Genomic DNA, 14,700 nt, shown 5'->3' on the forward strand with positions numbered 1-14,700 from the left:
TGTTCGCAAGATTCTTCGGCAAGTTAAATTTTTCTAACCTAATTGTAAACCGTTTGGCTTGAAGCTGGAGATATTTCTAATCCTTCACTCATATCTCTGTATATGTTTCGTGGTGGAATGTCCTCTTTGCGGAGTTATTTTATTCTTGTTCAGATTTAAACTTTATTCATTTGGAGAAATCCCAAACTTCTTATTGTTATTAACATCTCTTAAAATAAAATAAAAATAAATAATAAAATACGTTTTTTAGAATTTATAATTTATTCTTGTTCTAATTTAATATTTTAATTATTTTGTGACTAAATATGGATGACAATTTGAAATCTCGTTAGATCTTTTTCTAAATTTGTTTTAAACAGAAATATTCTACAATTTAGCACAAAACGAAATAAGAGCACCATGACTTAAAATTTTTTATACAAATTGTTTAATATTCATCCCCATAACTGGAGAGAATACGAGACATGAAAAGTATTGAAACATGCGTTTGGGAACGTATAAATTTTACATATAAAACCACAATTTCAAAAGCATCCCAATAAGAGAAGGTAGGTAGTTTACAACCACCTAACTCACAAATGACAAATAATGAACCTATGGAACATTTTTATGGTTCCATTTTATAACGATGTTTAACGGGGAAAAAGTCACACAAACGATATTTATATCTGCTTAAATCTGTCAATTATAAAAAATTACGGCACTTCAGTACATGAAGCAAAAAAAAAATGTATTAAAATTATGAAATACCGGATGAGTCAAGTTTCATTATTAGTAAAGATTACAAAACTTTAGAGTTACATTCCCTTGATATAAGGATTCGAATGTGTGCAATCAATTTTCCCTTATCACTTCATTCAGAGCCATAAAATTTAAAAAATCGATTTTGATCAAAAACATTTTTTATGCGGGCTCATAATTCACAATTAATTGAAAGAACTCATTTATGAAATTCGCATCAAAAGAAAATTATTAGTTTCTGAATTATTCCAATTTTAACATTAACAGCGAAAAATTATCAAGAGTTACGACTACAGTGTCATAAATAAATACCTCATTGTTGACAACTTTTCTAGTCATTCTTAAGTCCCTAAAAGGTACCATAAAGAACCCATGTCAACCTCTTTTATGAAACTGGAAAATTTTATTAGAAAATGAAAAAAATAAACAATAAATGTATAGTCCATTTTTTTATTATAGTCCGATGAGCTTAGTCCGAATCAAGAAGTCGACATGACCTGCGTCTGTTTTCGACATTTGACAGCAGTGCATGGTTCTACCAATATTTGAAAATTTATTTAGGCAACATGAGACGGATATTGTGTTCTTTCGTGCTTTCTTGGTATTTCTGCAAATTCATTCCTCCGTTTTAATTTTATCTTTCAAAAAACCGCTCCCTTCAGAATGCTTTTGATAACTATTTACATATGAACTAATAGGTCAGATATATTAAAAATTGTTGAAAACAGCATTAAACAACCACGTTTAGACTGTCTTTCTTTCTTCCTAGATTTTGTTTCGGCAACGCCATGAACACAAAACAACCTCTATGAATTAGTTTACCCCCTTACCTGTTAACTTCCAGTCTTGCAAGTTTCCGCGCAATTCCAATATTGTTTTTGCAATTTACAAATTCTGTAAAAGGATCTGTCCACATGCTTTTCGTTGGCATCATACGGAGGACATTTCAAGCAAAAGTAAACAAAATTATCCCAAATAACGTGGTTAAAACGTAACCTAAAAATTTGACGTCGCTAGTGGAATAAACGTACAATTCGCGTCTTGCTCTAATCGCACATGCTAAAGCGAGATGCATAGTGGGACACGCTTAATACAATACGTACAAGAATTCAATAGTTTGTTTACATTATGTTGAAAAGAGATAGCAATATGACAGTTGTTCTGCTTTTTAATTGATACATCGGACTATAATTAAAAAATGGACTATACTATAGTTCATTTTTTAATGCTGTAGAAAAAGTCAGGCAACCCAATATACAGTCATCAAGGCTGCCTAGATATCTTAAATTCATTTATAATTGATATGGATCCACGATGCCGCTAAAAATTCTGTTTGTCAAAATCTCCGTCAGTCTGACAAAGTTTTGACATTTGATAAAAAAATTTAATTGAAATGAGAAAACGTGTTTAATTGTGTGTTTAATCTAGAATTCATGAATAAAAAAGCAGTAAGTTAGTAGACATATTATGATATTATTATATTATGGACATATTATGGATTTAAAAAATCAACTCTCATCTTCGAATTCTTCCGGTTAATCCGAATCGTCGTCAGACTCTCCAAGGTGTATAATCAGTGGTTCCACGGTCACTTCAATACGCACATCCAATTCCCACATCTGCTCTTCTTTAGTTTAACCGTATCCCCAACCTTAAGTTCCGCATGTTCATCATAGACATGTTTGTAAATGTTCAAAATCATGTTTTTTCGAATACGGATAAGGGCGACTTACTTTTTGTTGAACATAATTTGTTCCGTGCAGCCCATCGATAATTAAGTATTAGAACCCTTGACCAAACTAGCCTTTAAATTAATACCTAATTGACAGTGACACGAATTGACATTAATGCATTTATTGTGGCATATGGCATCATGGATTGAAGTAATTTACAAAATTGAAATAGGAATCTAGTGAACTATTGAAAGTGTATATTTGGCTGCCTGACTTTTTCTATAGCATTAAAAAATGAAGTACTCGTATAATTGTGTTATTGGTTGCATAATTTAACCCTCCACCACCCGGCGGCACGGCAATTTTGCCGGAGTACATACACTATTACGGATAATACTATCAAGTAATAGTCCAGTGCTTATCAACATAATTACCGGCGTCTCGCCTCCACATTTTGACTTTTTTGGGTTTTATGTTCTGTGTCAATGTTAAGGAATTTCGTCACGATAAGACATGAGTATAATAATATACCTTTTTGAATTTCAACCACCAATGTGTTCTCTAAGTCCAAAATTTTTAAATTTTTAAAAAGAGATTGCGGTACTATTCCCGTTGCTGAAATTACAAGTGGTAAAATCGAATTTTTTTTTAAACACCAAAGATTTCTCATAGCAACGGAGAGTTTTAAATATTTATTAATTTTTGTGTTATATGACTTATATGTCTGTGTTATATTGTGTGAATTTGGAACAGCTATATCTAAAAGATATGCTTGCTTTTGTTGTTTATTTAAAATAATAATGTCTGGTCTGTTATGCTGAATATGAATGTCAGTTAAAACTGTACGATCAAAATATAATTTGTAATTGTCATTTCCCAAACAACTTTCTGGTTTATAAATATAATGTGGTTGTGTATCCTTTAATAAGTTCAATTTAACTGCTAAATTCATGTGTATAATTTTAGCGAATATATCATGACGTTTCTTATATTCGCTTTGAGCCAAAACGGTGCAAGAAGAAATGATGTGTTCAGTGGTTTCCCCTTCAGTTCCGCTAGATTTAAAATTTCAGAGAACGAAATGAAATGGATAAGGTGCCTAATCCAATACCATTTGGGTGGTGTCATCATGGAAACGTCATGTGAAAAGTCCCAATTGTTTAATCTTATTAACCTGACCTACAACAATACCTCAATTAAACTGATAACTCTTGGAAAGATTCCATCTACGGCGATATTACAATTTAATGCAAGTGCGTTAATAACGAGGGACTCGCTCGCGTGCACTTTTCTAAATTAATTAATGGAATAATGGGTGAAGAGAGAGTGGGTGCGACACTGGACACGTCTCTCGAGAATGTAGCTTTTGTTGTAAAATGGCCACAACAGTAGTAAAACTATCTTTCCATTCTTCGGCACTTAGCAAAACAATTAAACTCAAGACGACGATATCGTTCCCGTTCTGTGAGTCACAAAACAAATTTCCTCCCGTCGGAAATACGCAAAATTTGTACAGCGAACGATGAGAAATAATTACGGTGAGTGATGGCCACGTTGGCGTTCTTTGCAGAAATTGATTGATTAAAAGCTGACCAAAATGAAGGTCCTTGATCCTGCCAGTCGCCCACATTTCGAGCGGCGATTACCTGTTTACAGGTATGATACACTTAGAAGGCCCTAATATATGCAGTACCACGGCATCGAGATTGTTAAGTAATACAGAAAGCTTCTCTCGAATCGAACGTTTACTCGCCTGCATCGAGAAGCTCGTAAAATGGATCGTTTATTCGTGCTCAGCCCCAACTTTAATATCACTTCTAATATCAAAATTAAAATGCCAGATTAAAACTATTTAAGTAGCCGTAATGTACAAAACCTTAATGGGAAAAGTTTCGTACTTAAACTTTGACAATTTCACCTAAAAAACTATCATCTATGAATTTTAGCGTGTGTAACAGACAAAAAGTGCTTTTTTATGATAATTGACCACAGATTTATTAACACACTACGGATTACCACCCACGGTATAACGCAATAATTGAATTTCGAGGGAGGGCACGTCCAAACAAATTACAATGAAAAAATTAATTACAAGAATTGGAAAAACAACACAACCGATTGTAAAGAAACAATGACGACGAGATAATTACATTTTCATTGGAAAATGCTTTAAAGTGTGACATTTAAGAGACGAGGAAGAATTTCGGCAGAGAGCTTCTATATATTTCGTTAATTTCGCGCCCGATCAACTGGTTAAAAGTTGAGTTTGTGTCGAAATTTTGTTAAGGGTGCAATCAGTGACAATTACATTGAGTAAACATGTGGCTCCGCTAAACCGAAGGTAAACTTTTTAAATTTCCATTTTCACGTGTGCAAAATTGGAGCAAAATTTAGCCAGCGATAAGGTTCATACGTCTCCAAGGATTGGGCATAAATTAACGCAACTTTGTTAAGTAATTTACCAGGTAATTGGCGCGTTCATACGAAAATGAGAGTGACATCCAATGGGAAAATGTTTTTCAAGAATCATCAATATGTTAATTAATTGACAATAAAAACGTCGCTTATTTATTGTATCCTACAAAGGAAGATAGGGGTGCTACGTTACCAGGTGGAAATAATAGTAAATTTCCCGTGAGAAATAAGACACCCAAGGAGCACTCCTTGCTGCACAGCAAGTGCATTTTATGCCGTGTTTCTGGATTATAAAATATGACACTTTAGACAAATCGTCTAGAACGTCTAGAACTCCGGGAAATTTTCATATTTTACATAAATTCCCTCCGAAATCAAAATTTTGTCATATTTTTTAACATATTTTTTTAAATTTTAGTCAAAACAGGAATATGTATTGTTGGTTTTTATTACAATTGCAATAATTTAACTTTATAGAAACTACATTTATTCAATTTAATTTGCTCTTTGGTAAAATTAACGTATAATTAATTTGCTGCGGTTAGTAAAGATATAACACGATTTAATAATTCACAACTAATTAGACAATGATATACAGATGTCTCATTTAAAATTCATAAGATAACAGAAGACTAATGATGTCACATAAAGAGTGATATAACACAAAATTTAGGTTACCATAAATGTTGAATATTTATTCTAAATAGTCGAAGTTTAAAAAAAAAAACATTATTTAAGATTTCAATTTTACCAAAATAAATTTTAAATAAAATTCTATAAAACTAATGCCTTCATACAGGGTTATTATCAATGATTGTCCCATCGCAGTTGGCGTTGGTGACGTAGTTGAATATGCCGCAAACCTCATAACATGAGTGAGACTAGTATTGCTGATAGGTGGCGATACTGGCGGTAGTGGACCTCTGTCTACTAAAGTGTGGTGGCTGAACAGATGGAGTAATAAAAAAGGGATGTGGCATCAGCTGCGCAGAACGATATATGCCGAAGCGTATTTCACAATGCAGCAGATTCTTTGCCATTTATCATTCTCAAAAGAATATGATATAGTTGATAGACTGAGAAAAATCTTGCAATCATTGACGTGCACTTCTTCTCCAAACATGAACACGTGGTCAAACTGCCGAAGCGGGGTTAAAACTAATGAAATGCCGTCAAGTAATTTTTGTGGATGTACATCAGCCTTTCAAAAATATGCGCACGTTTTGAATAAGCCAGTCGGAAGCTGCTGTTTAAAATACGCGGGGACTAGGGGCGGTTTTATTACTACATCTGTTCAGCGACCACACTTTAGTTTTTTAACGTTGCGACGCTGGCGGCACACCCAAAATTTGTGTGGGTTTTCAACGCCAACTGGGACAATCATTTATCATAACCCTGTATAATCAATACAAGTATTTTTTTTATCTACTAAAACATATTTTCTTTAAAATAAGCTTAGTTTTTGTAATTGTACACTCTAAGGCATTTTAAAAGTTTGAATATGTAGTTGAAAATGTTTTTGCGAGCTTCTGTTTATTAATAATCCCGGTGGTAATAATTTCGTTATTTCGCCTTTTTCGAGGCTTTTTTTTAATAGGGATAATTTAACTATTAAATATTTCGTGCAATTATTGATAAATAAATCGTGAGAAATGCTTCAAATGACCTTACATTTGACTCGGTGGAGCCACCTGTGGACATTTCAACTCCTTGGATTTGAAGTGTTTCAAGTCCAGTTACTCCAGTTACAAAAAAAGCCACTTCAACCGTTTCTATAGAGATACACAAAGGTTCAAAATATTATGTATGGAAAATTCAGTAAACGGAAAAAAATGTTAGAAGATTATTATTACAGATTACCTTTTTCTATTACTTTTCTGCCTCACTTATAAATTTTTTCCTTAGAAAGTGATGTATAAAAAATATACAGTGCGTTCTTAAAGTTCGAAATAAATTCGATAAAACTGTAAGTATTAATTTCTGAGAAAAATCCTTGAACAGGTCAACTTTGTTTTTAAAAAGTGCTCAGTACTTTGCTTATATTGACAGCTTGTCATCTCCTAATAATGACGTCATCAATAATTTTTTTAAATGACAAGTCCCATTTTTTTCTTATTTTTCTGGTACGCCTTCGTACTAGCTAAATGATCAATGAAAAAAATTGACACCGTACATAACAATTTTTTTGAGAAAATGACAAATTTTACTTCAAAAAATTTAATATAGTTTTTAACTTATTTTTTTTTCAATAGAGTTAGTTACAATGGAAGGTTTATTTTAATAGACCAAACAATTTAGAACGATTTGCGGTAGAGAATTCGCACTGAAACGGAATAAATAAGCCCTGACATTGTTGAGCCCAGTGTACAAAGTGTCGGTGAGTGCCAAATAGTTGGCGGGAGGCAATTTAAACATTTGCGTTAAATTTTATTATTAACCTGAGATGTTTGCTTGATTTTGTTTGAGGTCAATTAAAATTTTTACATTAAAAATTAAGTTAAATTTTTGAAGTAAAATTTGTCATTTTCTCAAAAAAATTGTTATGTAAGGTATCAATTTTTTTCATTAGTCGTTTCAGTACTAAGAAGGTCTATCAGAAAAAGATGAAAAAAGTGAGGGTTGTCATTTAAAAAAATTATTGATGACGTCATTATTAGGAGACAACAAGCTGTCAACATAAGTAAAGTACTGAAGAATATGCACTTTTTAAAATGAAAGTTGACCTCTTTCCGGATTTTTCTGAGAAATTAATACTTACAATTTTATAGAATTTATTCCGAACTTTAAGAACGCACTGTATAAGCTTTCATGTAAATATTCCTTAAATTCAAATTAATTTAATGTAAAAGTTCTCTTCATAAATCTTTTAATGAAAAATGTGTCCTTGTTATTTATTAAAGCTATCAGTATTTTTAAAATTTTTCACAAAATTCATATGAATAAATCACAACCTTCAGAAATTTTTCACCAAAAATGCACTTAAGTTTTTAATCTTCGGTAACTTTTAGCAGGGGCGGAAAGTACATTTTCTTTAATAAACATTAATGGTTCTTTAACTGATGAAACAACGTTCAAACAACAGAATTTTCCGTAACAGGAATATTTCTCAATTTAATTTAAATACACTTCATAAATTGATTTTACTAATCAAAATTATCGGTTTTGAGTTATAATGTGTACTGGAAATATGACATTAATTGTTCATCTCTTCATTACAAACCGAGTGGTGTTTTTTTTTTTTGATAATTTTAATTCGCTTAAAGTGAAAGGTGTTTGGCGTATACAATAAATTGTATATGTCAGTAATTATTCGAAAACTGCAAACAGCTACTATATTTATTTGCCAATAAGCCATGAAATACATATTGAAACGTTTGGTAGTTACGTTATAAACACATGTACAGTGTGAATGGGAATAATTAATTAAAAATTAAATATTACATACGACAAATCCGTTGGGAAATAAAACGAAAGCAACAGTGATGTCTCGAATAAATGATCAAAAAGTCGATGTAGAAAGTAACATTTAATGAAGTGTAGTTTACAGTTCAGTCAGTCAGTATAATATTTACAATAAGTCTCTATATTTAATGTACATAAACATTTACAGAACAACGTAAAATACTAAAAATCTCCATAATAATTAATGCTCCGGCGAAATCCCTTTAATCCTTCTTACAATGATAACAAGAACAGCTAACGGCGGATTTAAAAGTTAGCGTTCGCACACCATCCACGCATAAAACCCGAGCTTCAACAGGTTCTGTTTCCATTATATTACAACATTGTCCGACAGACGTAACAGGTTGCGTTGGTGTGGCTTTGGGACCTGACGGTACGGCCCAGCTTTCGCAAAATCCTCGACAGGCGTTTGTCGTCATATGAAATTCGACACATTCGGGGATGCTAATTTTCCTGGTGTGTCCTGAGACATTGTTCAAATGAAACGCTTATTAGTTTTGTTTGTCGACGAAGCGGAACGGGTAAATACGCTGAAATCTTGATTAATTTAATTCTGATTTTACTTACCGACTTTATGACAACCGGGTTTCTGCCAAGCATCTCTGGCATTTACAGTGGTTACCATAAAAGCATCGGATAATGACAGGACAGTAAACAGCAACCAGCATGCCAGCATCCTACAACATAAAAATGCAAGAACAATGTGAAAACAATTATTGGGTGGAAATATGGTGGATGCGCCGGGCAAAACTTATAATAACATTTTTAAACCAAATTAAATAACATTCTAGTCGTTAAAATTCAATACATTTGCAATTTAAATTTTAATTTATACCGCAGTGGACCGTATTAATCACAAGCATGAAATAATTTCTATAAAACGACAAATCGTTGATAATCGAGAAAAGTCATCGCCGACGGCACTTTCAATTCCGATCGCAGATTTCGTTCCAAATTATTCGAAAAGTTTGATTAACTGAAGAATTTTAATAACTAGAAGTCATCTTTGACAAACAATCGTCGATGAATTTTTGTGTTTAATTAATTCCTAATCTAGAAGTTTTCGGAGAACTCACCTGGAACGCCGTCGATGCTGCGGCGTCAGCGTCGAAACTTCAAATGAAGGGATGAAACACCGTTATAATGTTTTCTATCTTCCTTTTACCCCCACTATTTCAACACTACATACACCCCCGGAGTGATGACGTCCTTCTTCAAAAGATGAATAGGAATTTTTATTTTATGAAAATTGCTTTATTTCGTTTTTCCATTAACAGTTCAACGAAGGATGAATTGTTCTGTCCCGGAAACTAAATGATGCGTGCTGGATTATACGGTGCGAAGAGGATTTTTCCATATGCATGATGTTTTTCGACCCACGCGATTTAAACAAAATTCGAGAAAAAATATAGAAAGGGCGCAATACCAGCTAATGTTTTCCGGTTTTCGTTTTGGTTGCACAACTTGATGTAAATGAGGCTTAAACTAATTAAAGAAAAATCTTTATTTGTAACTACAACATTGATTAATTTCTCTATTGCAATGCTAGTCCCAACAGGATCAATATACAGGGTCGCTACAAAGTACGGCAACAGTTAAATATCTCGAGAATGGTTTCTCGAAAATCCTTGTGATTTGGTAAGGAATTAAGAGCATTTAAATTCTATTTTTTCCAATTTTTTCAGTTTTATACCTTCATTTGTTTTCGAGATACAAGGCTAACTTGAATTTTTGTAAATGGCAACAGGAGTTAATTTTATGATTTTTGAAAAGAGGTTTTTTTCTGAATTCAATGATGTATCACATGTAATAATAGTTTACATAAGAATGGTCAAATTTTTTTTTTTTATTTTTAATTAAAAAATAGACATAGTTACCTTTGAAAACAGTTTCTATTATTAATCTATGTCAAAGTGTGTGGAATCTAATTACTTATTTATTTATTATAAAAATGCCTCACTTAAGTGAAACCGAGCGGATAGAAGTTCTAATGATGATTGAATATGGTGATAGGAGACGAAACTGTGCTGAAGTGATGACACTTTTGATGATACACAAAAAATAAAACGGTCATTATGTGATACAGTGTTGAATTAAAAAAAAAACACTTTTTATCATGAAATTAACCCCTGTTTCCATTTAAAAAAATTCAAGTTAGCTTTGTATCTCGAAAACAAATGAAGGTATTAAATTTAAAAAAAAATACAAATTATAGAATTTAAATGCCCTTAACTCCGTAGCAAATTTCAAAGAATTCCAACAAACGGTTTGATAGGTTTAATAAAAAGAACCTCAAACGGTAGCTACGTTTATTTATTTTTGAATTAAATTTCAAAAAAATTTTTTAGGGTTGTTATGTAAACTAATTATTACATGTGATACATCGTTCAATTTAGAAAAAAAAATCTCTTCAAAAATCATAAAATTAACCCCTGTTGCCATTTAAAAAAATTCTAGTTAGCTTTGTATCTCGAAAACAAATGATGGTATAAAACTGAAAAAATTGCAAACAATAGAATTTAAATGCTCTTACCTCCATACCAAATCTCAAGGATTTCCAAGAAACCATTCTCGAGATATTTAACTGTTGCCATACTTTGTAGCGACCATGTATACATTTTTTCACAACCGAATGTAGAAGTCAGTTTGTAATAATAAGGTACGGTGGGTGAACAAAAAAAAACTGGGACAAAAATGACAAGTGTTTAAATCTAAATTTGACAAATTTGCACCGTTTAATTCAGACTTGCTAACAAATAGGTTAACTATGGTATGATGACATAAGACAAAAATGCCACGTGTGACATTTACAAACATTTCTTTGGCGAGCAAAACAGTATTCTTGCTAACGTTTTGCTCGTTAGCAATTGGTCCTATGGTAATACCCTCCCCAAGGCGTTGTCTAATTAGCTGTTTTTGGAATTCAGTTAGATTCGGCATTACGGCTGTCAAGATAACTGTCAACAGTGATTGTAAAAGTCAGTTTTATTTTGACTATATCTTGACAACTTGATACAAATGTTAAGAAATTTTGAGTGTCCCAGTTTTTTTTTTGTCACCCAACCGTACAAATCAAATAAAAATCGAAATTTTGAAACCAGAGCATTTGCTGCTTCAGTGGCTTCTTCAGGTTCTCCAACAACCATCTTTACCCACCATGAAACTTGTCTACATACAGAGTGCGTGCTAAAAAACGCCGCAAGCCATATCGCCGTTATTTATGGCTTGATTTAAATAAAACAAAAACTGGAATAAATCACTTTCAAAGCACTATAAGCACAACATAGACTTTTTTTTCAAAAATTAATTCAAGGTCAGATGAAAATCAACGTTGTTTTTTCAAAGAGCTTGGTATATTTTTTTATTCCGATTTTGAAAGAGATAATTTTTCTGAATACAACGATATGCCGCATGTTAAAATGCGCTTATTAGTAATCGAGAAAATAAATCTAATATATAAAATTCTCGTGTCACAGTTTTAGTTATCATACTCCTCCGAAACGGCTTGACCGATTTTGATGAAATTTTATATGTATATTCAGTAGGTCTGAGAATAGGTTGTTATCTATTTTTTATACCCCTAAGTGATAAGGGTCGTCCACCCCAAATTTTTTTATTTTTATTTTTTGGACAAAATTGTTTATTTTTATTTTTTTATGATGTGGCATTAAAAAATATATACAACCCTAAATTTTCATCCTTCTAACATCAACCCCTATTTTTTAATAACGATTTTAGTAATTGTAATTCAATAATTTTAAACCCCGGTCGATAACTTGATCGTTCAGTTAATTCTGTGATTTCATATAAACTCAAAAGTACTCGACATGTGTCATGAGCTTACACCAATGATTTTTATTGTGTTACACATTGTTGGATTTGTCTCCGCTCCGATTAGCAGAATAACTATTAAAACATCGAATAACTAACGAAAAAAAAATTATGAAGAAAATTCATTTTGAAAGATTATGTCATCTGTCATTGTGCGCACATTGACAATTTGAACTTAATTGAGATTTAACGTCAGCTGAGTTTTGACACCAAGTGTGATCAATGGTGATCAACACGTATTACTCTTACCTATTTTTGCATTGTACAGGGTGCGACAACATAACTTCCTTTTTTGAAATGCGCGCAATTCAGACTGTAATGGGGCGGGAGTGGTCTCATTCGGAAGCCGTGGTCCCGTGGTTTTAAAGATTTGTTCTCTATCTGCCATCATGCACTATTTGAAAAAAGCGGAAATGCCGCGTAAATGCGCACTGCCATAAAGTGGTACTAAATGCAGACCGCACCATGTGGAAAGATCCCAGCAGAGGGCCAGCAGTGTCACTAACGCTTGCGCGTAGTTTGAGAAGAGTCATAAAGTGGTACCAGAGAGTGGCCGACTGATAACGCATCTAAAGCATTGACGGTATAGGGCTATAGGGAATGCTCCCTCCTGTTAATATTACCTCCATGGTTGGAAGAGTGGAGATGGAGACCCTGCGTTTGCCGTCGAGGTCTACTTTTCAAACTGATATTCTGTGATCGCAACCCTTCCGAAATCGCTTCAATGTTGGGTCGTGTCCCGAACCAGAAATCAATTGTTACATGGGTCACTACGTTCAGACAAACCGGGAGTGCGACAAGACGAAGAACTGGAGTTTCACTTCAATAAGGGGCAATTTGTAGTAGAGAACTCGCTCGCCAGATTTGGCCCCTTGCGATTTTGTTTATGGGTTTTTTTGAAATCTCGCGTTTATATCAACCATCTAAGGGCCCTACAAGACCTGAAGGCCAACATCCGTGCAGAAATTGCACATCACGTGAGGTGAATACGAATGAATAATCTCCGTCGGAGGGCGTAGTCCTTAGCATTAAATTAAGGTGCAGTTGGTTGCAAAAAAAAACGGGAACTGCCAGAATAAAATTGACACATTTTTACAATTATTTCATAGTGTGAAACCTTCTTACGAGAGATAGGTTAGAATTAGAGTCAAAATTCAGACATTTTTAGAAATTATTTGATAGGTATTGTCGAGTAGACAATTAATTGACAAATGGACAAAACCAAATTTACATTAGAAAAATTTTCGTTTCCCGTTTTTTTTTGCAACCAAGTGCATTAAATTTGTGTATGCATTAAATCATTAAATTTCAATTCATTTTATATTAATAAAAAAACTTAATAATTCACCTAATAAGTTAACACAACATTTATTGATTCTGAGGCGGTACGAAGTTCGCCGGGTCAGCTAGTAAATAAATAAAATAGCATTATTAAAATTTTTTTCCTCGAAAAAAGTCACGTTAGTATGGAAAACAATCCTAAACGCAATATTTATTACACGTTCTGTCATATTATTTTTTGTTTCTGTTCTTCGGAAAGTATTGTTATTGCGTTTAGGATTGTTTTCCATAGTATAACTGATTTTTTTCGAAGAAAAACTTTCCAATAATGCTATTTTATTTATTTATTTTCGCGGTAACTGTTAAATGCATTTTAACATGCGTCATATCATTGGATTCAGAAAAATAATCTCTTTCAAAATGGGTATAAAAAAAAACTTTTTAAAAAAACAAGTTGATTATCTTCTGACCTTGAATTACTTTTTGAAAAAAAAATAGTCTATGTTGTCCACTTATAGTGCTTTGCAAGTGATTTATTCCAGTTTTTGTTCTATTTAAATCAAGCCATAAATAACGGAGATATGGCTTGCGGCGTTTTTTAGGACGCACCCTGTATACTTTCGCTGTTGTCAAGTTTTTGCCTATCTACCAAAAAATTTGTTCTAAACGAAAAGAAATGTATGTATAAAACATCAATTTGTCATTCATACAATAATACTTGCATTTGAATGTTCAGCTATTTATATGATTCGAAAAAAATTATGAAATAAAAACATAGGTATCTATAGGAAACGAAAAGTCCTTAACGTTGATGTCCCACTTTTTTTGCCCGCAATAGTAGGTACCTTATTAGACTGTGCCAAAGATTTAACTTAATAAAAAATATGCTAAGTACGTCTATGTCTATGATGTGATTTTAAGAATTGAATTCAAACTTAAAATCGGTTTTTCTTACAATTAACATAATGTTGTTGTTTTTTAGAGGAAAATGATGATCACGTTTTAGTAAGTCAGAACAAACAGTTATTTATGTATCAAGGGCATTATTAAGATGTTTATGTTCGAGGGCAACCAGTTTAAAAGGTCGAGGGCCGCCAGGCCCGAGAGTTTTTAAGTTGCCCGAGAGCATAAACATCGAGTAATGCCCGTGGTGCATACAACGTTTTATGTTTCACTGCATTTGAATTTGTGAACATTTAAAAAATTTATAAATTGTGAACTTGATTTTGCTAAATTTCCTAGTTTGCGTTGGCTCGTATCTATGACGACTTGTTTGAGCAGGCGCAATAAGCGGGCA

At 32.8% G+C, this 14,700-nt stretch overlaps 1 protein-coding gene across 1 annotated transcript; it reads right to left on the reverse strand.

The window, feature by feature from the left end:
• Positions 1-8,336: 8,336 nt before the first annotated feature.
• Positions 8,337-9,516, reverse strand: Gpa2 (Glycoprotein hormone alpha 2). Its single transcript, XM_069042222.1, has 3 exons — positions 9,368-9,516; positions 8,859-8,968; positions 8,337-8,754 (listed from the first exon to the last, which is right to left on the reverse strand). Exons 2-3 carry the CDS (start codon positions 8,965-8,967, stop codon positions 8,495-8,497), a joined length of 369 nt encoding a protein of 122 aa, XP_068898323.1. The 5' UTR covers position 8,968; positions 9,368-9,516; the 3' UTR covers positions 8,337-8,494.
• Between the last annotated feature and the right edge of the window lie 5,184 nt (positions 9,517-14,700).

The sequence above is a fragment of the Tenebrio molitor genome, chromosome 3 (assembly GCF_963966145.1).
Source record: "Tenebrio molitor chromosome 3, icTenMoli1.1, whole genome shotgun sequence".
NCBI classification, from domain to species: domain Eukaryota; kingdom Metazoa; phylum Arthropoda; class Insecta; order Coleoptera; family Tenebrionidae; genus Tenebrio; species Tenebrio molitor.

Excerpts from the sequence above, each read along its gene's own strand:
- Gpa2 (XM_069042222.1), bottom strand. The coding sequence starts at position 8,967 with ATGCTGGCATGCTGGTTGCTGTTTACTGTCCTGTCATTATCCGATGCT. Across the intron at positions 8,755-8,858 it reads ACCCGGTTGTCATAAAGTCG|GACACACCAGGAAAATTAGC; the intron begins GTAAGTAAAATC and ends ACAATGTCTCAG.